Genomic DNA, 26,180 nt, shown 5'->3' with positions numbered 1-26,180 from the left:
GCTGGCGGTGTTCTTAGTAGGTCGGAAGCTGGGCGAGTGTGTATTAGGGTGTGAAGTTGTTGTTTTCGGTGCGTTGCTGAAGGGAGAAAGAGCGGGAGCGAAGGGAGCGAAAGGAAGGTTTATTGGGCGCATGCTAATTCGCTGATTGGATGTGTTGTTGCGTTGTGTTGCGTTGTGTTCGTTGTGTTGAAATTGGGCTTATCGCACGCTTACGAGCCTTTGCACACCCATGATTGCCCCCCTCCCCCCCCTTCCTCCCTGAATCTCCCCTTCCTTCCCCGCCTCCTGTCCGTCCGTCCACCTCTCGTCCCGTCCCTCCCTTCCCTTATCCCCTCCCCCTCACTTCGTCGCATAGTTGAGTTTGTTAGATACATTCATACGAGGAATAAATAGTTACCGGAGAGAGAGAGAGAGAGAGAGAGAGAGAGAGAGAGAGAGAGAGAGAGAGAGAGAGAGAGAGAGAGAGGACAGAAAGAATGACAGATAGATAGATAGACAGACAGACAGACGAACAGACAGACACAGACCAACATGCAAGGCTATTTCCATTAAGACCTGAGCCTCAAAAAAGCGCCACATTAATTTCTTACCGCCAGTGTGTAGACTCTCATTTATTCATAACAGGAATTATGTGCAGAGCCACCTCCTTGAATTATATACGCCTTTAGAAACAGCACCGAGTCTTGCAGGCAGGGAGGGCTGTCGGTGGCGTGTAGACCTCGAGTGTTGATGGTCTTCTCTTCTTTTAACCCGGTAGCTGCGGGGATCATGTTTCTTAAAGGCCCCACTAAGCGAGAAAAAATGAGAAAAAATCACCACTCACGCAAACCATTTCATAATATATATCAACCCATTTAGGATCAGTTTATGCATTATCTATTTTGGGAGGTTTATATCGTGGGAAAAATTTGGCCCGTCGCTGGTACACGGTAGAGCCACAAATTTGGCCCGTCGCTGGTACACGGTAGAGCCACAAATTTGGCCCGTCGCTGGTACACGGTAGAGCCACAAATTTGGCCCGTCGCTGGTACACGGTAGAGCCACAAATTTGGCCCGTCGCTGGTACACGGTAGAGCCACAAATTTGGCCCGTCGCTGCTACCGGGTTAAAACTCTGCGATGGTATGGGATGTCCTAATAACTAGACTGATGCTGACAAAGTCATTAGAAACATCCTCATTCATATTTTACGTGTGTGATAAGTGTTGGCCTAATTATCAGTCTTGTATTGTCTTAAGGTCACCAGGAACAGCTCATTGTATAATATTGTAGCCTCTATTACAGGAAGACTTTATATGAGATGTTCATGGAACCCAACCTGTCATTCCTTAACCTTTTACTGGAGCGGCGCTTGGTGGGCGTTTGCTTCATATATGTTATTCCCTTTAGCTGTTTCCATTAATGTAAAAAGAAACTGAATATATTATTAGCCTCCATTCTACCTTGCAGCCTGTATTGCACGCGTGTTCATCATTCATTCTGGCTGAGGGAACGTGAGTTTGTTCTGGAGTGCGAGTGGATGACTTTAGGCTCGTGTGACCTCCAAAGAAACAGCCACGACTCAGCCTTTCGTACGTGTCCTGCCTTGAGTCTCATCCACGAGTAACAGCAGCTTATTTATTTCCTTTAGAGACGAATCAAGAAGTGGAAAATATAAGTAATTGGATCTGGAAGTGTACATTATTCTTTATCTTTGAGTACGTCGAGTTTTGTGTTTCGTGTTGCCGTGTGGAGAATTGATGGGCTGGCTCTGTCGTCTGCCGCTGACACCTTCTCTACACCTCCTCCCCCCCCAGTCGTAGCCAACCCCTCCTGCTCTCAGTCCTAGTCCGCCCCCCCCCCTCCCCCAGTCCTAGCCCCACCCCCGCTGCCCCCCGTAATGTGCGTCCGGCCTCTACTAACAAATTAACTACATGTGGGCGAGAATTAATCCGATGTTCCGTCCCTCAGCGCTGCAAGACAAGCGTTATTAATCAACACTAATGAGGGAGCATCAATTCCAGCCTCATATCCTTCATATATTCCGGCAAGTATTCATATTAGATTAATGTTCAACAATACTCGTGTAGGCTCTTGGGTGAATGCGGCGGTGGTAGAGGGAGAAGGCATACTAGTTTTATAATGAGATCAGACCGGTTGTCTATAAAATTTAAAGGTATTGAAACGTATATAGTTAACGTTGATACTGGACGGTGCAATACCCGGGAAATGAAGCAATATACTTTTTCTTTTTTCGGAAACCTATAGGTCAGCTCTTTGTGACAGCAAGGGAGGGAGGAAAGGAGGGAGAGAGGGAGTCAAGAGGAACTAATATACGTTTTCAAATAATATCCTCGAGGGAGTTGTCGCTCGTAAAGCAGCGGGGAGGCAATACCTCTCGACGGAGCGCCCGGGTCTCGCCGCGGCGGCCGACCAATGCATCAGGTGTGTACAGTGAGTTTTGTAATGGAAAGTCCGTGCTGTTCGGCGAGACTCTAATGGATCGGGTGATAGCTAAAGCCGCCCGTATGTCCTCAGTCCGGGTCACTCGTCTGCTGAAACATACACACACACCATTTCATTCGCGTCTCCCCGAAACTCGCAGCAAAGCAAACTGATAAAGCGACTGAAATAACTTTGTGTCGGTGGGCTGGAGATAAACCCGCGCGTGATGCGAGGCTCCGTAAACATTTGGGGACGAAGGTGAGCATGTGTGTGTGTTGATGTGCCAAATAATCGACGAAACATTTATATTATTTTTCACGCAACTCAATATTTTTGTTTTCCTTCATTGGACGCGCCTGTCTTTCACGCTCTCCCACCAGATATGAAATTGTTGTCGAAAGTTCCATTAACTCGCCACACTCTGCTGCCGCGTTCCATTGTCCTGCAGCGCCTATGGTGATTAAAGTCATTAACTGAGGTACGAACGGCCTGCCACCTCCAGATATTACGTTATTATGGAGCCGAAAATGCAAGACTCGGGACGGTGAGAAGGTTAATGAGGCGACCTTATGTGTGGCGGGGAGGGAAGGGGAAGGAGATGAAGAGGAAGGGACGGCATGTAGTGAGGAGGGTCTTTAAGGAGGCGAGGGGAAGACGGTGCTCAGGACAGTGTTATGGGATGTGGGATCATGATACGGTACAGCATGGTCTGTCTTTTTAGCCCCAAACTGCGATAGATACGTAGTTGCAACCTCATCTCCGTTGTAGGCATAAAGAGACTCCTCACGCACGTCACATCCTCAAGCACAAAACGTCAGTCATCTGTGAAACCTGTACGTAATATTGGACTGTTCCTCTATTATTGTGGCGTGCAGGGAGTGGGCGGGGGGAAGGGGTGAGGCGGGGGAGAGCAGGTATGTATGAAGCTCCCGGAAACGCTGCATCTAATCACCTCACTGGGCCCTGGAAATGTTACCCGTCTCAACCACCAGGAGGCGACACTGTCCTCCGAGGCTGGCGCGCTCCTCTCTCTCGTATGGTAATGGTGGCGAGGAGAGCGCTGGTGGTGATGGTGTGGATAAGGTTGCTTGCTGTTATTGTTGGTGATTATGGTGATGATGTTGGTGCTCGTGGTGTTGATTAGGTATTGTTGTTGTTGTTGTTGATGATGGTGGTAGTGGTGGTGGTGTTCTGGTGATGTTGTTATGATGGTGGTGGTAGCTGTTGTTGTTGTTGTTGTTGTTGTTGTTGTTGTTGTTGCTCTTGGTGGTGGTGGTAATTTATTATTCTATCCATCTGTCTATTTATCTGTTATTATGTTTATCTACCTGTCTGAACGCACACACGCACACACACACGCACACGCACACGAACACACACACACACACACACACACACACACACACACACACACACACACACACATACATACAGACACACGCTTTGTATTCTTAACTGATTCTTTGTGTCTTTCCATTAACCGAAGTGAGAGGTGTGACACGTCGGACAATAACACTAATCACCTTTTAAATACGTCATATACACTTTTTCCTGTCCACTTTCTCTGCATTAAAACGCTTCAATGATTTCCGACCGCGAGTCAACAACACTCGCGGACTTTTTCGTGTTCCATTTATGATGCCGCCCCACCCCGCGGCATTTTGACTAATTACATTATTCTGGATTACTGCCTATGGTGCTTTGAGTAATGACGTTACCTCGGATTATCGCTAATAGCTCGCCGGCTGAAGCTTATAATGCATCGAGGCCAGCTGTCATGATAGGTCGTGGGGGATATGGTTGGGAGGACGAAAAGAATGAGTGTTTGTGTTTGCCATCCAGCCATGCAGCACAGCGTAAAAAATGTATTGTGGTGTTAATATATCTCGGCAAACTTCAAAGCTTAGCATAAAACCATGTGTAAAGTATGAGTAAGGGATGCAGAAAGGTGTTGCTCCCGTGATGCAAAGCTACATTCCGACTCATTACCGCTGCTTACAAGGGACGGATTAGGGTTCATATGCATGCAAATGTATGAATGCGGTACTCAGATAAATCATTCATCAAACACGCGCGGGACGCAGACATCTGGACGGGAGGAGGAGGGAAGGGTGGCGGAAACAAAGGAAGGGTTAAAAGGTGAGCCGTCAGAGAGAAGCTATTCACTTGTGCACTAACGCAACAGGCGCTCCCGCTTATACTCTCCTGCAGCTCCACGTCTCTAAATCTCAATATCCTTTACCGTGGCCAAGACCTCACTGAATCTACAACGCCTGTCTGTCTGTTTATCCGCTTTCACTGTCCGTTACTTCATTGTGTTGGAGTGAGAAATGTCACTACTAACCTTTTTTTTACACACATCTAACCTTGCTAAAGAGTATGTGAAAATTTCAATTACAAACTCTTATTAAACATTTGCAACTCCTGTCAGTCTATTTTCTCCCTCTTTCACTGCACATTACTTCATCGGGTTGGGGAGTATGTGAGAATTGCCAATACTAATCCTCTTATACACACCTAACCTCGCTAATGAATGTGTGAGAACTTCAATTACAAACTATTTTAAACATTTGCAACTCCTGTCAGTCTATTTTCTCCCTCTTTCACTGCACATTACTTCATCGGGTTGGGGAGTATGTGAGAATTGCCACTACTAACCCTCTTATACACACCTAACCTCGCTAATGAATGTGTGAGAACTTCAATTACAAACTATTTTAAACATTTTCAATTCCTGTCTGTCTGTTTTCTCCCTCTTTCACTTTCCATTACTTCATCATATTAGAGAGTATGTGAGAATTTCAATGACAAGCTATTTTAAACACTCCTACCCTTGCTAAATTTACCTCTGTCTATCTATGTCTCCTCTTTCACTATCTATTATTTCATCATGTTGGAAAATATGTGAGAATTTCAGCTTTATTTTTTTTTATAAACACTCCTACCCTCGCTAAAATTACCTCTGTCTATTTATGTCTCCTCTTTCAGCTACAAACATTCTTTTTAAACACTATAAATTTTGTAGTATTCTTTGATGAACTTTCCTCATTCATGAAATTTATACAACTGTTGGCCATTGTAGTGAAGGACGGCCAGGGCTTTGGAATTGCAGGAAAAATGCTAACTCTACTTTATTTTCCTAAGGCTCACTGGACGCTTTTCACATCACGCCAAATACAAGGCTTCATCTTTTTCATTCTAATTGCAAGTCTGTCAATCACTCAATCAGTCATACAATCAAACCGTCAACCAGTAACTGCATCGTACATTGAATCATTGTGCCCCAGCTTTTGTCCCTAATTGTTTTACTGATATTCCTTTTTCTCTTCCCTTCCCCCGCCTGGCCGCAGGGTGCAGTGCGAGCAAGGCTTCTGCGGCGCCCAGTGTGAGTGTGAGTGTCTGCCCTGCTTCACCGGCCCGGCCTGCGCCCACTACGGTGAGTGTCTTGCTGGGGCGTGGATTCTTGTTAGTGTTGGGAGTGACTCGAAACGCAATTGAAAAAGGGGAGCCAAAGTAACATATTGCAAGCTGTTGGATATGTGATACGTTAGCAAGTGATAAAATCGTGCATAGTTTCACATATATCAGAGTACCGGGGAAATGTATATTCTAAAGTAGACTCTTGTTGGTGTTGGAAGTGACACAATTTGGGAAGGGGAGCCAAAGTAATATATTACAAACTGTTAGATATGTGATAGGTTATGAAGTGATTAAATTGTGCATAGTTTCAGATTCGTACATGTGCAGAAGTCCAGGGGAAATATATAATGTTTTTTTTGCGCCCTTGAGCGGTCTCCTTTATTGTAAAAAAATAAAATAAAATAAATAAAAGTAGACTCTTGTTAGTGTTAGAAGTGACTTGAAACACAGTTGGTGAAGGAAAGCCAAAGTAATGTATGTATTGCAGGCTGTAGAAAATGTGATACGTTAGAAAGTGACACCATTATGTATAGTTTCAGAGTACATGTTTTAGAGTACCTTGGAAATGTACAATTAAAAGTAGCAAGAAGTGGGTAAAAATGTGAAAAACATTTAAATCATGACGCATTACATATTCAGCACAGCTCTCACGTCCATGTAGAATTATTTGGCACAAGATAACGTGCTAAAAATGCATTGCTTTTTTACGCATTCGGATGATGAGAATAACGCCACAGGGAACGCTATTACGCAAACACTGTTGATGACTATTGTGTACGTGTTATTAAATAGAATCCCTAATATATAAACAACGTAAAGAAGATTGAGAAATGGAGATACCTATGTGTGTTTTTTCTCTCTGCTCAGTTAAATATACGTCTTTTGTACTTGTAACCTTGAAATAAGACAATAGCCACTTCATAACAGTATCATTTGTAGGTTTCCTTAGCCGAAGCATCACCGCCGCTGCCTTATATTTCAGAGGACTTGTACGGCCCCAGGTTCGCCATCCGAGAGGACACGGTCATCCTGGAGCCACACCACACAGGTCAGTGACTTGCTACCCTTCTCTTCGACACTCTCTTAGTTTCTGTCGCCGCTGCCGCCTCCTCCCAGTCCCCGTCCTCTTAGATCCCCCATTAGGAGGTGGTCCCACAAGATTTAAGTTGGTGTCCCTCGATCTCTTGTGTGTTCTTATCGCTGTCCTTCCGGCGTCTGTGTCAGGCCTCGGGGGTACGCAAGAGAAGCCTTAGAAGGGAGTCCGCCTACAGACCCGCCTCACGCCCGCTGCCGCTGCCGCCTCTCCGATAAATAATAATGTTGGTGCTGCATTCCCGCACCGATCCGCTGAAGCGTCAGTTTGAACGGATTACTGGGCTTGCATCGGATATTCAATTATTATATCTTCGCAGCGTTCTCTTGACCGAGGAATATTTTTTAACGGCTGTCATTCCCAAACTGGTACCAGTCTCGAGAATTTTATTAAGACAAAGCAATATCTAAAGGCTTTCACTTCATTCCCTTTCATTTTTTAGGTATGATGATGTGACAAAATTTTACTCTGTCCGTGCTCGCCATGCAAGTTGAATTACCCTAATTGGACATAAAATCATGTGGCAGAAGATATTGAATTTGTGAGTGGCTGTGTTGAAGCTACATAAGTTTTTGAGTGCCAAACGAGGTTGGGAACGCCAGAGGCCAATAAAAAAAATGTATTGCTCATGGGAAAAATGCAGTGCGAGATTTGTTTGTATGTAACACTTTAATTATCTCTGTTCAATATCACATTAACTATCTTTGTTCAATATCACATATTTTATCATTAACACAAACTCTATTAAAAGCAGTAATGTTTTATTTTATGAGCAACGCTACAAAGGGTACACGCCAATAAACTAGATTAAACTCATCGTCGGCACCACCGGAAGACCCCCTGCAGTGTTGCCATCTGCCAGCCGCCTCGCCACCCCCAGCAGCAAGTATTGGTCGCGCCGCTGCTCCGCCCGGCCCGGCAGCCCCACCGCGGGTCCCTCCTCGAGTGTATCAATTCCCAGTCTTAGCTTCCTAGATAGATGAGACAACCGATACAGCTGCCCACGTGGAGGTTATCAAAGCACACACACACACACACACACACACACACACACACACACACCTCCTCCTCCTCCTCCTCCTATCCCTCCCCCCCTTCCCTCCCACACACATTCATACATATGCGTTTCCTTTTTATATGTTAATGTTTGTTTCCTTGTTCAACACGAATATTGGTTCTTGCATAAAACGTGCATGAGTGGAGGCGCAGCACGTGAGGCGCCTCTGCCCGCCGCCCGGAACCATGGCAGCAATATGGTGGGTATTAGGAGCAAAGTCACTCCGGTGTCTTCCGCGCGAGTTCCGACGGCCGATGAAGTTTGCTCTCAAAGGGAATGCTCGTCAGGGGGGCAGTGGGGAGGGGGGCAAGACTCCCTAATGGTGTTTGCATGTGGCTGATTCCGTTCCCTCTTATGTCTTCTATTTCTCATCGCCATATCTCTCTCCTTCCTTTTATCTTTCCTTTCCCCTTGCTCCCTTTTCTCTGGTCTTGCTTCATCACACTGTCTGTCGCTGTTAAATTGCTGTACCATATTTCTTTGTTTCGTGTGGTGCTGCGTCCTCTTCCTTCTTCCCCCTAACCAGTAAGCCTTCCATCTCCTCGCCTCCAACCCGCTGTCTCCTCGTGTCAGCCGAGCACTAGATGGGCGCAAATCCATAGGGAAAAGAGGAAGAAGGAGGAGAGGAGAATACAGGAAGGTAGGAGAGGGAAGGAAGGAAGGAAGGAAGGATGAAGGGAAGGAGGGGAAGGCCCACGCTGTACACGAAGATGATCTCTTTCCGAAATGAATGTTTGATTTTGGCGTGAATATGTAGACTGAGCGAAGGGTCGCGGATTGCGATCTTTATTTTATGAAGATCGATGTGGCTTTGTTTCGGTGCGTGGTATTACAGTTTTCCGAGAGAATCTTTGCCATCCCTCTGGAGTCTGGAGGCTGAAATTGCATCGATGTGACCCACTAGAACTCTTAAATTATTTGTTTCTTTGTTTCTTCATTTCTGTATCGCATCTCACCTTCTTGAAATATCTGTATGGTCCTTTCTCTGTCCCTTTCTTGCATTCCCTTCTTCTCATTCCCTTCCTTTTCTTTCATCCCCTTTCTTGCATTCCCTTATTCTCATTCCCTTCCTTTTCTTTCATCTCCTTTTTTGCATTCCCTTCTTCTCATTCCCTTCCTTTTCTTTCATCCCCTTTTTTGCTTTCCCTTCTTCCCATTCCTTTCCTCTCTTTCACTCCCTTTTTTGCATTCCGTGCTTACTCCGTTTAGTAACCATGTATCATTGTAGCAAATTATCACTTCACTTCTTCCTGTATCGTTTTCCCGTCTTATATTTGTGGTACCTATTCCTGTTTTTTTTATGTCACTTTTCTAAATGACGAGTGTGGAAATCTAGTGTGGAAAGGATGAGGAGCGATAGGAATAACATAGGAGTGGATAAGGTTGGATTAGTCCCTTCTGGAGCCAGTGATTCTGTATATATTTGTTGATTCCTTGCCTTGTTTTCATTGCTTTATCCTCCAGTCTCCCTCGCGCCTCCTGGTCCCTCAATGATCCTTTGGGGAAGGTTGTGTTGATTGTTTCTCTCTTCGCTTTTGCAAGGTTTTCCCTCCTTCCCTCACCTTTAAGTCTTCCCTATCCGTTACAAATTCCATAATAGTCTCCTCTGTGCATGTTATCTACTTCATGTTAACGACTTCATCACACATCCCTCTGCAATCCTGTAAGACTCCCTCATTCAGAGTAATAGGCATTTAGTTTAGATGATGACTAGAGACTCCTTTCTCCTTTTGGGTTTTAGAGAGCGAGCCACTTGTTTTGTGTAGCTCCTTTGAGACGACGTTCTTTGAATATCCATCGACGAATCACGGTTTTTCATGCTTCATTCACCATTAAAAAGAACTCCTTTTGATCAAATATTCTCTAACGTAAGGGAAGCTCATCTCCCGCTCAAAGGCTGGTGCAGGAAGATTACGTTTTGCCCACAGTACCGAGCAGCCTCTCATCCCTTCCTTATTATAATACAAAGGAGGTAACACACTCTCCTCTGAAAGATTATCCAAATACAGTTTATGTTTTACGCTCAGCTGTGAGGATCCTGTCTCCCTTACTTTAAGATAACACAGAATAATGCCTGTTATCATACCGTACAGGAGGTTCGTTTTTTCTCCTCTTGCGGTGTGTGCGTGTGTGTGTGGAAGGGGGGCGTGGGTATATGTGTGTGTGGAGAGCGTGTGTGTGTGTGCGTGTGTGTGTAGGAGGGGGAACTTGTGTGTGTGTGCGTGTGTGTGTAGAAGGGGGAGCGTGTGTGCGTGTGTGTGTATGTGTGGCGGTTCTTCGCTTTCCCATTGCTCTTTACGCTGACCTCTCACGCAATATTTTCTCTCTGTCTCGCAATGGTGTGCTTCTCTCGCTGCTTTTCCACGAGGATAATCAGCGGCACTCTTCATACCCCCGTTGCGTCGCCTCATCATATCAGGAAAACCTCAAGCACCGGGTTATTCTCGTGCTCATTTTTGCTCTCCGTTCCCCAGATGCTTAAAAAGTGTCCGGCTGCATCATTTCAATTCCTTTATCTAAGTGGGAGCCTCGTCTTCATGGAGAGGCAGGACTTGCTTTCTTTTTGATCCATCGAGGCGTGGGATGACGATATCGGGAAAAGTTTGGCCAGTTTTTCTTTTTGTTATCTCTTTCCACCTTACACTCTGGACTGGCGTAAGCTGGTTTTTACTTCGTGTTGTTTTTTCATTCTGTTTTTCTGTTTCTTATTTCATATAAACTTCCGGGAAATAGAAGCAAATATTAGTTTTTTTTTCTTTTGTAATGCGACCATCTTTGTATTTTTTTTTCTTTGCTGCTAATTTCAAGCGTCATATGTGGTGGTGGGTTGATACACACACACACACACACACACACACACATACACACACACACACACGCGCACAAGCACTCACACTCGCACATAAAGAAACACACACACACCTCCCTTACATACAAGAATCTTCCTCCGAGCTCTTGTGTGTGTGTGTGTGTGTGTGTGTGTGTGTGTGTGTGTGTGTGTGTGTGTCTTGATATCTCGCCTTTCCTGACATGTTCCTTGCCCCCTTCCCCCTCCCCTCCTTCCCCCTACCCCACGTCTCTCACCTCTCGCCTCGGCTCACAGCATCGCGCCTCTTTCATGCGTGTTTATCTCCTCCTCCTCCTCCTCCTCCTCCTCCTCCTCCTCCGCCTCCTCCTCTGGTTCCTTCTCCTCCTATTCCTCCTCCTTATTCTTAGCAAGGAAAATTCGATAAAGTGTTCATATTAAAAGGGAGAGTAGATTACGTAGTTATTGGTTCAAGTTCGGCGAATTTAGGCTCGAGAATTGCCTTGGGAATAGGATAAAGTGTGTGTGTGTGTTGGCGGGGGTATGTGTGTGTGTGTGTGTGTGTGTGTGTGTGTGTGTGTGTGTGTGTGTGTGTGTGCGTGTGCGTGTGCGTGTGCTTTACATTAGGAATTCCATGTGTTTGTTTTGCCAGCGACGATTAAATGGTTCTTTTTTCAGCCTTTTGGTCCACCACGCCCCCGAAAAAAAATAGAAAAGCAAAACAAAACAAAAATTATACAAGAAAAAGAAACTACTGAACGATGCAACATGAAAAGACAAGAAATGCGGTGAGAATATTCCATCTTAACCATCGAGTATTCCTTTGAGCACGCAAGTGGGGAAGGAAGGAGAGGAAGAGGGCAGCACCGTATATATGATCACGCTCTCCGGGGGTCGCGTGAGGCAGCAAGAGGTCTGGGGTTGTAAGCTTCGGTGAGTGACTGCCTCTTTGCTTTCGGCCCGCATGAAGATGGCCCGCTTGAAGGTTTTGTGCTTCCCCTCCGGCGAGTAAATATCAAGATGTGTTGCTCTCCGTAGGCCTTTAGAGTTGCACTGCCGGAAGGGTGAAGCGCGGAGTACCAAAGGATAGAAAATAACGAGTTGAAAAATGGATAAATATGACCTGGTGGCGCGTGGCTCGGGGTTAACTGGGGAAGAAAACGTGATGTAGAGGAAAAGTCAACTTGTTTTCCCATTGTGTTAGTCCCCCATGAAAGTGTGTGTCTTTATGGATGTGAGTATGGCGTTATTCCTTCCCATTACCTTTGTTTTTTACTTCTTGTGCTGTAAATGAAGCCAGCCCAATAGGTACATAAGATAAATAGTAAAGAGAACGAGCCGGCAACAAGCTGTTTCTATAATGAAAACAGAAAGAACGGTGAAATATTGCACACTTGTCATGAATTTTATAACATTTTCACTTTTTTTCTATTCCTTAAAAAAATGAAACTACACAAATCCTCGTTTTCCCATGAATCGTGTTTGGCTCGGAAGGAAGGTCTGGCTGGAAGGGTGGAAAGGCTTAGTGCCGGGAAAGGCTGAAGGGAGGAGTAGCGTCTTTGCATCTTTTCCTTCGCCGCTGCTGAAAACCTCCGGGGCCCCAGTAACTTGGCCATCTAAGGGAGACTTGTGGGATGGGCCCCAGACACACCCGCCTCCAGCCGCCTCCCGGGCCTCGTGTGAGCGTCGATAAAAGAACGTGATGCCGCGGCTGCGTTGGGAGGAGGCGGGATTCTCTGCACGCTCACCTGCCGGGGTTACGCTGCACCGACCTGTTCGGAATGAAGAAAGCGGAAACTATTACCTTTCCTCCCAAGGCCGTTTTGCGTGGCCATTACAGCTGAAGAGTAGAGTAGCACGGCATAGTGGAGATGTTGTTCCCTCCTCCCTTTCGCCCGCTCTACCACGCCTCAGCCTCGCCACACCCAGCCTCTTCCGTAAGCCTAAACATTGGCCGCAGGGATCCTTGGCCCATGTAGGTGTAATTTTTGCAGGTACATATGTAAAAAGTACTGTAAGAAAGCAGGGAAGGGGCGGGAAGTTTTCTAAAAGGGAAAGACAACACAGCCTCACCCCACTCAGCCTCTCCCTTGAAACCTGAACACTGCTCGCGGGGTCCTGGGGCAATACAGGTGTTATTTTTTGCAGGTATATATATAAAAAGTACCGTAAGAAAGGAGGGAAGGGCCGGAAAGTTTCTAAAAGGGTAAGACAGTAAAGAAAGTCTCGGAAGTGAGGGAAGGAGAAGGCGCCGGGAGGGATCAAGGAGCGAGTTTAAGGAGGCCGGGATGGGAGGAGTTTTTTTACGCTTTTCATGAAGAGAGAAGTGAAGGGAAGGGAAACCGTATCAGAGACGCCGGCCTTTGATGCTCAATTTTTTACTCTTTCCACAGGGACTCACCGCTAAGGAGATCAACGTCTGTAGCTGTCTTGTAGAGGCGGTGGCTGTGGTGGTGGTGATGGTGATGGCGGTTAGGTTGGTAGCAGTGATGTTCTCTTATTGGCGGAAGGAAGTCTTGGTAATGGTGGTAATGACATTGGTGCTGGCTCGGAGGGTGTTGGTTATGGAGTAGCGGCGGTGCTGGTGTTGGTATTTGTGGTATTAGTGGTATTTTGATGCTATTCTTTGTGGTGGCGGAACGTTCGTGTTGGCGGCGCGGTATAGCTAATAAATGTAGTCGGTGGTGGTAGAGTTAATGGTGTTGGGTTTGAATGTGCTAATGGTGTCTGGTAGTAATGGGGTAGTAGAGTGTCGGGGTTGATATGGGCGGTGATGGTGATGATGATACTGGTGGTGGTGGTAGTGAAGGCCCGTACGCAGTGGTAATGATGCTAGTGTTCTTGTGTGATTGGTGATGGTGAGGGTGGTATTGGTGGTGGTGATAGTGAAGGGCCGTGCGTAGTGGTGGTGATGATGGGGTTGACATGCGGGCGGTGATGGTGAGGGTGGTACTGGTGGTGGTGGTGGTGGTGGTGGTGGTGGTGGCGGCAAACGAAACCTTGGTAATACTCTTGATATTTGCGACGCGGAGACTCGGCAATCACGGCTGGAAATCGGGTTTTGCATATTTATACCTCGCCCATTTGTTGTTCCTCTTGAATTTAGGGCCGGAGGTAATCGGTGATACGGAAAGAACACGAGAATAACATGATTTTAACCCTGGTCATGTAGCACACACACACTGTAACTTGTAAAGGAGGAAAAAGGATTACTGAAACGCCTGCACGCGAGAGGGGAGAGCTTGATCATTCGCAGGAGGAAGGGAGGAAGGAGGGAAGGCAGGAAGGGAGGAAGGAATGAAGGCATAAAAGAAGGAAAGGGTAGTCTGCGAGAATGTAAGGCGGAGGGTCACTTGTTGATGCAGGAAATGATGGTTCATATGCAGAGTGGAGAGAGATTAATCACGTGAGGGAACCAGGTGGGGCTGCTCCCTCTGCATGGCTGGAGGGGAAGGACTATGCAGATCAATGGAAGGAAGCAAGACGGAAGCAGGAAGGAAGGAGGAAGGAAGGGTGGCTCCATATATTAGCAGTGAAAACGAATTTGTGCGAAGGGAAGGGATGAACCGCCTGCATCATCAGAAGACAGGACGAGGAGGCAATAGTATCGGATCGCATAAATCAAAACTGTCAGATGAGGGTGATAGTTTCTAATGCCGAAAGAGGGACATGCCGCATATCATCACCTCATTCAGCGCTACATGGAAGGGACGAGGAGCTTTAGGGGTAACATATGAGCGGGTGAGGTTAGACCGTCCACTTCTGGGTCCAAGAACAGAAGATCGTGACACAGGACACCACCTTATGCAGTGCTGTGTGGGAGGAACGAGAAAGAAAAAGAAATAGGAGCTGTACGGAGTAGGGAGGGTCAGAATGGTTGCTAGAATCAAGAGGATCGGTATACAAAGCATGTTTTCTTGCAGTTTATTTAGGAAGAAACATAGAAATAAAGGAAAAAATAATGGGTCAGTAATAGAATAGTGAATGTCAGGGAAAAAAGATCGTTGCTAGTGGAAAGAGCACAAGAACGTGAGGCATTTAAGCACCAGTGTTAGGAAAAGTGTAATACAAATCACGTTCTCTTGCAGTTCAGTTCGTAGGAGACAGAAAAAAAGATAAAAACAATGGGTAACTAACAGAATAGCGAGTGTCACGCCAAACACATTGCGCAGCAGAAGAACGTGACGCGTTTCACCCCCTCGGGAACGTTTTTCGGGGCATCCATCTACCGTACTTACTGGCAGCCTCGACATTTACAAACAGGAGTTCAGCAGTTTGCATGGCTGTTAAATAAGTTCAGGAGAAAACTCGCACGAAAGTTACAGGAGGTGCTGAAAACTTTGCTCCCTCTCTCTCTCTCTTTCGGGCTGGCCTTTCATTCTTATGGCGCTGAAAACAAGCTGAGGGAAGGCGAGGAGGCGAGGACGAGGAGGGTAGGAGAGGGTAAAAGGGGAAAGAGGAAGGCGTCCCAAGCAGGGGGTGGCCAGACAAGGCGGAACAGCGATGGAAATTTTGCCAGGGAGGGTGAATAAGCTCTCCCTCTCCCTCTCGTCCGGCCGACTCGTGAATTTTGTTAACGCTGCTTCACTTTTTAACCCGACATTTTATCTTTTTCTTCTGATTTATGTGGGACGATATTAAATTCAGATTTCGAGTGGAGATTTTATGAAGGGAGAGATATTACTGAGGGGGAGTGGCAAAAATATATATATGCGTACTTCATTTTCCCAGTTCTATATTTACACGAGACACGCCGCCGCCTTTTAGAAGAAGATTTCGTGCAACAGTAACAGTGCGAGCCTCTCTCTGTCTCTCACCCTGGCCCCGGGCTCTGCAGATTAACCTGGAGCGTTCGTTCACCTGCGAGGGCAAAAAATAATGACCAGGGCGGAGGCAGAGCAAATATCACAGCAGGAAAAAGCCGAAGGGAAAGGCAACGGTGATACTACTCCAGCCGGCATGCACACACACACACACACACACACACACACACACACACACACACACACACACACACACACACACACACGCACACGCACACGACACAGGAAGATAAATGCTCCATGTCCTTGTCCGTGTACTCCTTTTTTCCTCTGCACTGATAGCGGCAAGTTCCCAGGGCAAAAGAGGCAAAGTTACTGATGGCCAAACACTCCTCCCTCTCCCCCACCTCCACCACCTCCACCCCATCCATCCCCACCATCACCCACCACCGCAAACCTCCACATTTTTCCTCGCACATCTTGTCCAATACAGTAACTTATGGGATCCTGCAAAGTTCAATAGAAATGATTCACTTTCATGCCCCGCTGCTCGTGCTCCTCCTCGTTCTAGGCTCCAGGTTCGAGTCGGCCAATAAAGTTAGGTGAGGGACGGCGAAGGGAGGCTCCTGCGACGGGCCCTTTTCGCCATCATGTGTCCCCCTCAATGGAGTTCCTTGAGGGGGTGGGTGGGGTGGGTGGTGTATCGGGGTGGGTTCGCGGTGGGGTGGGTCGGAGCGGCCATCAGCAAGCAAGGTAAATTGTGTTATCCTTCTGGTTTATTGATAGAGTTTTAGTATTGTTATTATTACCATTATTATTTGTGTTATCATTATTATTGTTATTATTAGTGTTCTTATTCTTATTCTTGTTATTGTTATTATTATTAGTGTTATTATATTTGTGTATGCGTGTGTATGTGTGTGTGTGTGTGTGTGTGTACCAACTCGGTCATGTTATTGTTTCACGGGAAATTTCCTGAACATGACTACGCTGCATTTGCATTTCATTACATTACATTACGCCCTTTGCATGATGATCGTCCAGAAATGAAAAAAAATAGCGAAAACAATGCACCACGTAATATGCGAGTAATAACGTGAATTACGCGGAGGAGAGAAGGAAATTATGGTCATATATTTCAACGAGACTGACCAACATTTTCTTTATAAAGTTGTGGATGGATTTTTGCGCCACAGTTCCTCGGTTTTTACTTCCCTGTTATTACTTGTGGGATATATCGTCGACCTCATTTCCCTGTGGTCACCTAAGCAACCATTCTTTTATATATATTTCCCTAAAACTACCGTGATATTCTTTTATATTCACACGCAAGCCATCGACATTTTCATCTTTATATATACTGACCTCACTTCCCTGTGGTCACCTAAACAACCTCATTTTTATATATATTTCACTAAAACTACCATGCTATTCTTTTTCTACCCACACACAAGTCACCAAACTTTTCATATTTATATCTGGAAACGTGGTATTTCTTCTCTCATACATCAGTGAAGCCTCGAATAAACAGTTTCATCCTCCCACTCATATATATATTTTATCATTCATCCGGAGCTACTACAGAAAATTCTCACAGCTTTTACGGAAATTTCACTCTCTGCCGTGATCCTGTTTGCCCTGCCATTTGTCACTTCACTTCGTCCGTCCGTCCGTCAATTTTACCTTTTCTACCCAATCAGCACCTGTCCGTCTACCTGCACTCCGCCATTCCCACCAAAAATCGTTATTCTTCGCAGTCCACCTTACTCTCAATTATGCGTCCATCCACCAGGCGTTCTCACCACTCATCCTCCTCTGAAATTGCCGCCCTGAGCCTCCATCACCATCAACCACTCACGTCCATACTTTCCATTTCCTCTCACGGCTCTTCCCCATCCATTAGCTTAAGTAGAACACTTTTTATAGGTCACCTCTGCCACGGTCCATTAGCCCAAGAGGGGAAGTATTGTCACATCTGTTATTTTTTTTATTATTTCCCTTTTTCATTACCTACAAGTCCCGTGCTATAAAACATCACTTCCTTCTTATGTCTATACTAGAAATTGTTTATCTCAGCTTACTAGCCTCACCAGAATCCGTCTTTTTCATGTAAGATTCGTCTCCTTGTATATCGTTTACGTGATGTATCTTAACTATTGAAAGCCTTGCAGCATCCATCTATCGGGAAGAGCTCCATGCATCTTATCTCATCTCCTTTCCTTTCCCTTTGTCATCCGCCCACTTCATTCCCCGCCCCGGTCGCATCCGTCCCTGCGTCCATTAGTTTTATCAGCACTCGCTCCATTATGCATCAAATTCACCATCGATCCATCAGTACCACAAACATGATTACGATTATGTGGGAACAAATAATGACTGTGTGTGTGTCTGTGTGTGTGTGTGTGTGTGTGTGTGTGTGTGTGTGTGTGTGTGTGTGTGTGTGTGTGTGTGTGTCCATGGGGAGGCGGTGGCTGAACGGATAGCGAGACGGACCCCCCGACCGGTGTCACCAAGCTGGGATTTTTCTGCCGCCGCCGAGTAGCTTAAAACTACCCACATGCTGCCCAGAAGACCACCTATCAACCCGGACTCTAGATTCTAGGATTAAAGATGAGCTCTGGGAGGGTAGCATGAGCAAGATGCAAGATGGCGCCTCTATAAACACTCGCCTGCGCCAGAACGGGCTGGGCCGACCATCAGGCCCCACCTGGAAGAAGCCTTGGGCCGACCATCAGGCCCCACCGGGAAGATGCCTACCGGCGCAATAGGCAACAACGAAAAAAAAAAAAATGCAAGATGGCGCCACTATAAGCACTCGCCTGCGCCAGAACGGGCTGAGTCGACCGTCAGGCCCCACCGGGAAGAAGCCTTGGACCGACCATCAGGATCCACCGGGAAGAGGCCTTGGACCGACCATCAGGATCCACCGGGAAGAAGCCTACCGGCGCAATAGGCCAAGACGTAAAAAAAAGAAAAAAGACCTTTTGTTGCCGCTTCTTTTATTAACACACACACACACACACACACACACACACACACACACACACACACACACACGCACACACAATGTCAATATTTGCCCCCCGATAACTGCAATGCAACACTCATATTCACTGCATACCCAATAAACGAAAAATAGCCCCGAGCGACCCCCACGAGTATTCTGGATCGGCATAAAAATTTAGAACCAATATTAATGACAGTGCAGGACGTCGATGCCCTCCGTACTCAACTCGGTGCTCGTGAACGTCCAGCAAATCTCAAGTGGGAAGGGAGAAGGAAGGCCAGGTAAGCGGGACCTCTCAGTTTCATCCAGGGCAGTGTGTTTTCTGTACCTTAGGTAGGATAGACGTGGTCGGTCTGAGAATGGAGTGTGAATTCTTTGAAGCTGAAACTTCTGATATATCTCTACTTCTTCTTTTCGTTAGGTTAGGTTAGGTTGGATTAGGTTAGGTTAGGTTATGCGATTATGGGGTTGGACGTGATGTGTCTCTCCCACTCTTGACAATTGTATACTCTCCATGGTGTCATCCTTCTCATGTCTCCCTATGATGTCACGTCAACCAGTGACATACATGCTTGTGAAAAGAGTCTGACATGTTACTTGATTTGTTATATTAAGCTTCATAGTGTTTATCGTTTTCGTGTATTGAGTTTATACCGCTAAAACATCAAAGTAGTTCCTCGTAAATTTGCAAACAGTCGCTGGGTTATGTCTGTCTTAGTCTTTCTTTTTTCTTGGCAGCGAGTTTTTTTCTCATTATTTTTTTTCCCTTGATCTGCTTCCTTTACTGTAAAAAAACAAGTGCAAGTCGGACAAATGGCTATGATCAACCCACCTGTATCTTACTCTTTCTGTTGGATGTTTTTGTCTTAGTCTTTTTTTTTTCTTGGCAGCGATTTTTTTTCTCATTATTTTTTTTAACCCTTATCTGCTTCCTTTACTGTGAAAAAACAACAAGTGCAAGTCGGACAAATAGCTATGATCAACCCACCTGTATCTTCCTCTTTCTTTTGGATTCTCGGATCGTAAAGGCAAACGAGGAAATAACAGCCGGGGAAGGATGGGAATGTAATGGTGTAAAGCGTGAAGCGTTCGGCGGGCTTATGTGGCTCGGCCCGGCCCGTGTTTACCTTTACGGCTCACGTCTTATCATAATTAGCGGGTTATTTGTCGAGGCTTGGAAGTCTGGAGCTTTTCGGCTCGTCAGCAATTACGTGTCAGTCAGGGAGAAGTTTTAGTTTTGGCGTCGTGCAAAAGGCAGCCTTGCGAATATACAACGTCGGACCACTTTTGTTTCAAGTGATACGTGCCCATTAGGAGCCCACGGAAAAGTCATCCATGCTGTCAGGCGTCTTCGGGCCAAGCTGACGAGGTAAAGGAACGCCGGGTGTAAAGGAGCTGCGTGTCACCAGTTTATCCTCTGAAACGTTTCCATCCTTCCATATGCATGAGTTGACCCTTTGCTCCGAGGACTGGTTCGCGTGCAGCAACGTGTCGATCATTTATTTCTGCCTCAGGTGGTGGACTTAAGCGTGTGTTTTCGAAGACATATTTTAATAATTTTCAGGGGAGGAAGTCTTAAATCCTTAGCACACATTCTATTTTAAATTCCGAACGAAGAAGACCAAGAAATTAGATAATTGAATGTAAAGACTCCGAGAGAACGCGTTCATTAGTATTATTCATATGAAAGAGGAAACTTTTCGTCCCAGAGTCCTCGTTCCCCGGGCAGACCAGCGACGTGTTTTGTGCAGCGGAGGCGGAGGTCGGAAAGGATGCAGGGGGGGTGGGGGGGGGGGCTGACGAGTTTGTTGCCTCACCTGAGACCAAGTTTGCTGTTTGCCATTCTTAGAGCGCGCTCGTCCCCAAACTCCTGGCGCATGTTGCAATACCGAGTGACGGATGACCCTTGCGACGTGCTGCTGACCCTTGACTCTGGAGGCCTGACTGATCTCTTATATAAACGTGCCTGCCTCAAACTGATAAACCGCAGGACTGATTCGTATGAGACAGAGCAGCAGATAGCAAAAGATAGAGCGACATAGAACAAGCAAGGATAAGAAACTGAGAAAACAAACAGGTAGAACAGAATGACATGATGCACGCGGGCAGAAAGAACAGAGAGAGAAAAAGTCCAAATATGACACTCGTATGAGACAGACAGGCAGAGAACAAAAGAGAGAACGACATAGAACAAACAAAGATAACAGGGAGAAAGAACAAACAGACAGATAACAAAAGGACATATAACAAACAAAGATAACAGGTAGAAAGAGCAAAGATATAGAGTATAGGTGCAAATATGACAACGGTATCTTTTCCACAGGTGTCGTGTACAAGGCCGTGGCTGAGGACGAGGATCTGGGGCTCACGTGTCCACTGGGCCCAGGTCGGAACACCCGCTGCCCCTGTGCCTCCATCCGCTACCACCTGCTCACCCCCGGACGCGGCCAGACGATTCCGCACAGCCTCTTCACCATCCACGCCTCCTCCGGGCAGGTGTTCTTGCGGCCCGGCACGACGCTAGAGCCCAGTGCCCGCCACCAGGCCCTCATCGTCGCCTCCAGTTAGTGTCTCGTATTGCATCGATTTTTCTCGGTCCTGAACTTATCTTTTCCTGGTATCTTCGTCTCTTCCTTTTTTTCTCGCTTCTGTATATGGCGGTTTTCTTATTTACTTCCTTGTTTCTTACTTCTGAATTCCGTTTTCTTATTTTACGCTCTTGTTTAACACTTCTGCACATGCCTTTCACTCATTCGCTATTTTGTTTCTTGGTTCACGCCCTGTTCTGCTTTTTGTTAACACCATCTTCACCTGGTATGTTGTCACACCTGCATTTTTTACCCCTTTACCCCAGCTATCAACGGCAGCATGGAGGAAGGGCACCGTCCTCACTTCGACGTGCAGACGCTCACCGTGGTCGTGCGCCAGACAGAATCCCTCCACGACCTTCTCCAAGACCCGTTGCTGTACCAAACCACGCGCCATCTCGTCCAGGTAACGTCCACTCACCTGTGACTCCCATGCTTGACCTATAGTGACGCACGGGGAGGGGATGAAAATAGAATGGAACCTGCTATTTCAACATCTATTAAAAAAACATGGGTATTTTTACTGATGTGATTTTAATTTTAGCTATGCGTATTGTTCTATATTCTCGGAAGCAATATGTATCGAGTTATTGAAATGGTGCAGGATTTAGCTGAATTCGGCTCACATTCTCTTTCATCTTTCTCTGTTTGACTTCAAGCCTATTACAGTTCTGGAGTGAGAAGAATCAATGCAATACGAGACACTAACAGAAGGGAACGATGAGAGGCTGGCAGTGGGGACTGAGCTCCTATATATAGACCATTGATATCCCTTTCCCTTATGTTCCTCTCAATACAACACCAACAACCTAATGTAGACTATACCCAGAGTGCAAAAATCTCCTTCTATGGTCTGGGTCGAATTTTTGTGCATCATAACAACCTATGTAACCCTGTGTGCCTTGTCAGGAAGAAGTGAAAACTCTTGAGACAACACCTTCCCCCTTAGGACGGCTCCCCGGGCACCAACTTTACGAGGGCAAGCAATCAACACACTCAGAACGACGTCCACTACCACGACCAGGAGCACGACCGCCGCCAGAATACCCTCACGAACTACGAGTACAGCAGCCGCGTCGCTCTGACCTACCGTCATGGCGATGATGATGATGATGATGATGTCCCGATCAGGATGGAGAAGCAGGTGACCACGAGCAAGCAGGTGAGATACAGGTGCTTTGCCTTTCACGTTACTTACCTGTGTGTTACTACGGCGATGGCAAAAGATGGAGATGATAGTGTGTTGGCAGCAGAGTGGTGGTAGCATGGTCGTGAAAAAGCAGATGATGGTGGTAATACTGGTGGCAGTGGTCGTGAAATGGTAGTGGTGGTGGTAGTGGTAGTGGGTGATTGTTATAGTCTAAAACAGTGTTTCTTAAACTTTTTTTTTTAGGCGGAAATATTTTAATTAAATTACTCATGATTATTATTATATTATGCCTTTTCCTCTTGAGTTTAAAGGTCATAATATACTCATAATACAAATTAATTACAAATTATTATTTATTACTTTATCTTAAAAATAAATGTTTATTTTTTTTAAATTTCCACAACATCAGATTTTGTGCTAAAAAATAAAAATAATGATTATTTTTTGGAAAAAAAAATGACTGAAATCGATATTAAAAATTATCCTGCGGACCCCTTGGAACATTCCACGGACCCCTGGGGGTCCGCGGACCACACTTTAAGAAACACTGGTCTAAAAGGTGTCTCGGGGGGCTAATGGTGATGGGATAAGTAATGGTAGCATAGTCGTGAAAAAGCAGACGATGGTGGTAGTGTGGTGGTAGGGGTCGTGAAGTTGGTAGTGGGGGTAGAATTGATAGCTCGTGATTGTTATAGTCGGGGGAAGACCTCAGGAGGGCAACACCCGTGGTGGTGGTGGTGGCGTTGGAAACTACGTGAGGAACAGTGCATGGAATGGCGGCTATTACGAGGGTGGTGAAGGCGTTAGGAGGGCAGTGAATTTCCGTGGATTATTCTTAGTGGTGTTCCCTTCGCCCTGGTGTCGAGAGAGGGAGAGAGGAAGAGAGAGAGTGAGGGCGTGCTCGGTATCCGCAGCACACTAACACGCGACCACCAGGTATTTGCGTAAGCCCTGAATGTGTCCCAGCCGTGATGACTACGAGCTCGTGTCTAGGCTTTATGTGTGGCTCTAATTCGCTCCCGAGGCCTAACTGATTCTCGTAATGCTCATTTGGAGTTGTTATGGTTATGATTCCTCTTGAGGGGACGTTGCTTAGTGGCCAGAGAGCTTTGTTGTTATTGCTGCTGTTGCTGTTTATGGTGGTGAGAGTATGGTAGGATAAGGAATAGTGATGTATAAGGTAATATTGAGGGTGATGATATTGTTGGTGATGGTGGGGATAAGCAAAGAGGAGGAGGAGGAGGAGGAGTGATGGGGAAGGTTGCGTAGGATTGTAGAGTGATAGTGATAGGATAAGGTATAGAGATGTTTAAGGTACCATTGAGGATGATGGTGTTGGTGATGGTGAGGATAAGCAAAGAGGAGGAGGAGAAGGAGGAGTGATGGGAAAGATTGCGTAGGATTGTAGAGTGATAGTGATGGTAGTAGAGGATGTGGTGGTAGTGGTTGATGGTGGTGGTAGAGGAGGTGGTGGTGGTGCTGGTACAAGACGTGAATGTACAAATAAAGCAGGTGAAGGCAAGGCTCGAGTCTCACACCCTCGCCCGCCCCCTTAAGAAAAAGAGGAAAATCAATGATCCTGTTTACCTTTATTTATCTTTCAGGTGAAGTGGGAAGTCACACGCCATTACTCTCTCTCTCTCTCTCTCTCTCTCTCTCTCTCTCTCTCTCTCTCTCTCTCTCTCTCTCTCTCTCTCTCTCTCTCTCTCTCTCTCTCTCTCTCTCTCTCTCTCTCTCTCTCTCTCTCTCTCTCTCTTCTCTTCTCTTATTTTCTCTTCTCTTTTCTCTTCATTTGATATATTTTCCTTTCTTTTCTTCTTTTCTTCCTTTCTCTTCTCTTCTTTTCTCATTTCTCTTTTTTTTCTTCTCTTCTCCTCTTCTCTTCTCTTCTCTTCTCTTCTCTTCTCTTCTCTTCTCTTCTCTCTCTCTCTCTCTCTCTCTCTCTCTCTCTCTCTCTCTCTCTCTCTCTCTCTCTCTCTCTCTCTCTCTCTCTCTCTTTCACGTTTTAAAGATTTGTGATTATAAAACTGCGATTCTTTCACTGCACTTCATTAAATATTTTCCGTCTCATTCCTTTTGCATGACCTGACTTTTATCGCCGACTGAAGCAAGTAGAGTAAAGGGTTCCCAGTTAATGGGTGGGCTAGAAATACGATGCTTTCCACTAACGAATGACGGAAGGATGCAAAGAATATGAGGACGAGGAAGAAATGGGTGAAAGAATGTGATGAAAGTTGCGGATGTGTGTGTGAGTGTGTTTGTGTTTGACTTTGTGTGTGTGCGTGTGCGTGTGTGTCGTTTGTTAGTAAAGCTATATATAGAAACTTGTTGCGAGGAGTCAGAAAAACGTAAAAGTTAGAATAAAGAAACAGGTTAAAACTGAAAAATATGTGTGTTGCCTTTGACAGTACAGTTCCTCAGTGCCATGAAAATAAAAATAAAACAACATATATATAAGCTCGAAATAATTCAAAAGTGTATCAGCTTGTACATGAATCCGACGCTGCTGCAATGAATGGATTTAAATATTGTACTAAAGGAAAGTGAAAAAAAAAGTGAGAGCTGGAGAGGTGACATGGTGTACAATCAAGGCGAGGGTAAAAAAACAAAAAAAAAAAAAATATGTTTGTGAGGCTCAGGTCAACAAAACCAGGTCACTTGACGGGGAAAAAAGAAATAAATAAAAAGAGAGGTGAGACAAAAGGTATGCAGAAGGTGACAGGGATAACATCGGAGTCAATTTATGATGTTTTAGGTTTATAACAGAGTGAAAGTGAACATAATATAAGAGGATAATGGAGGTATATATAGCAGTCATATTTCTCTTGCCACCATACATCGCTATTTTTGCTTAGTTCCAAATCTACCTCCTCTTATCCTTAAAAAAAAATGCAGGTAGATGAACGTAGTGACATGAATGGAAGGGAGTGCACGGGAGATATGACTCGGCACAAAAGAGAAAAAAGAGAGAAAGGGAGAGAAAAAGAGAGAAAAAATAAAAGGCATACAAATAAAACTGCAGGAAGCGGTGTGTCGGACAGGGCCGGAGATTTTACGTGAGCGATTGCCGGCACGAGGATTGGCCTGTGCATTATATTGTTTGTGTCTGTGATTTGGTTCGGCACGAGGGCAATAACAGTCCCACGGCCGAGAGTGTGATACGTGTGTGTGTGTGCGGGCGGGCGGGTCTCGGAGTGTGGGGTGGTACAGGTGCAGGTGTGCGTGTGTGTGTGTTTCTGTATGTATAAAAATGATAGACTGGTATATAAAAACGCAGATAGATAGACATAAATGGAGATAGGAAAAGAGAGAACGAGAGAGGAAGGGGAAAGCGGAAAAAGAGAGAGAGATAAGGGAAGGGAGAGCTAGAGGGAGGTGGAAGGAGGAGGAGGTGGTTGAACCGAGTGCATAGGAGGAGAGAGAAAGGGAAAGTGGAAAAAGATAGGAATAGGGGAAGGGGAAGAGAGAGGAGAAAGAAAAGGAAGGGGGAAAGTAAAAAAAGAGAGAGATAGGGGAAGGAGCAGAAAGAGAAAGGTGGAAGGGTGTGAAGGGATGGCGTAGGCAGGTAGGGAGGGGGAAAGTGAAAATGAGAGTGACAGGGGAGGGGAAAAAGAGAGAGAGAGAGAGAAGGGTTGAGGGGGGCTAGAATCGAGGGCGTGGGCATGGAAACAGTAATAAGTTGGATTTGACGTATTTGCATGTATGGAGAGAAAAATAATGAAATATGGACACAATACTCTGCAATATCAGGTATGATATGGGAGCCTGTTTGCATGTATGTATAAATATGTACGAATATGTGTGTATCTTTTTTTTGTATGCAGGTATGTATGTGTTCGTATCTCCACCTGTAATTATCTGGAAAGACAGAAT

At 45.7% G+C, this 26,180-nt stretch overlaps 1 protein-coding gene across 1 annotated transcript in view; it reads left to right on the top strand.

Moving 5' to 3' along the window:
• Positions 1-26,180, top strand: part of LOC126997511 (uncharacterized) — a 104,448-nt gene that overhangs the window by 67,882 nt on the left and 10,386 nt on the right. The window contains exons 3-7 of the mRNA XM_050858632.1: positions 5,774-5,859; positions 6,826-6,891; positions 20,893-21,132; positions 21,424-21,563; positions 22,107-22,319. Coding sequence (XP_050714589.1) covers positions 5,774-5,859; positions 6,826-6,891; positions 20,893-21,132; positions 21,424-21,563; positions 22,107-22,319 — 745 coding nt within the window. The remainder of the gene's footprint in view (positions 1-5,773; positions 5,860-6,825; positions 6,892-20,892; positions 21,133-21,423; positions 21,564-22,106; positions 22,320-26,180) is intronic.

Source organism: Eriocheir sinensis, chromosome 12, assembly GCF_024679095.1.
Source record: "Eriocheir sinensis breed Jianghai 21 chromosome 12, ASM2467909v1, whole genome shotgun sequence".
NCBI classification, from domain to species: Eukaryota; Metazoa; Arthropoda; class Malacostraca; order Decapoda; family Varunidae; genus Eriocheir; species Eriocheir sinensis.
The sequence above is the reverse complement of the archived record's forward strand: the minus strand, read 5'-3'. Positions and strand labels throughout refer to the sequence as shown.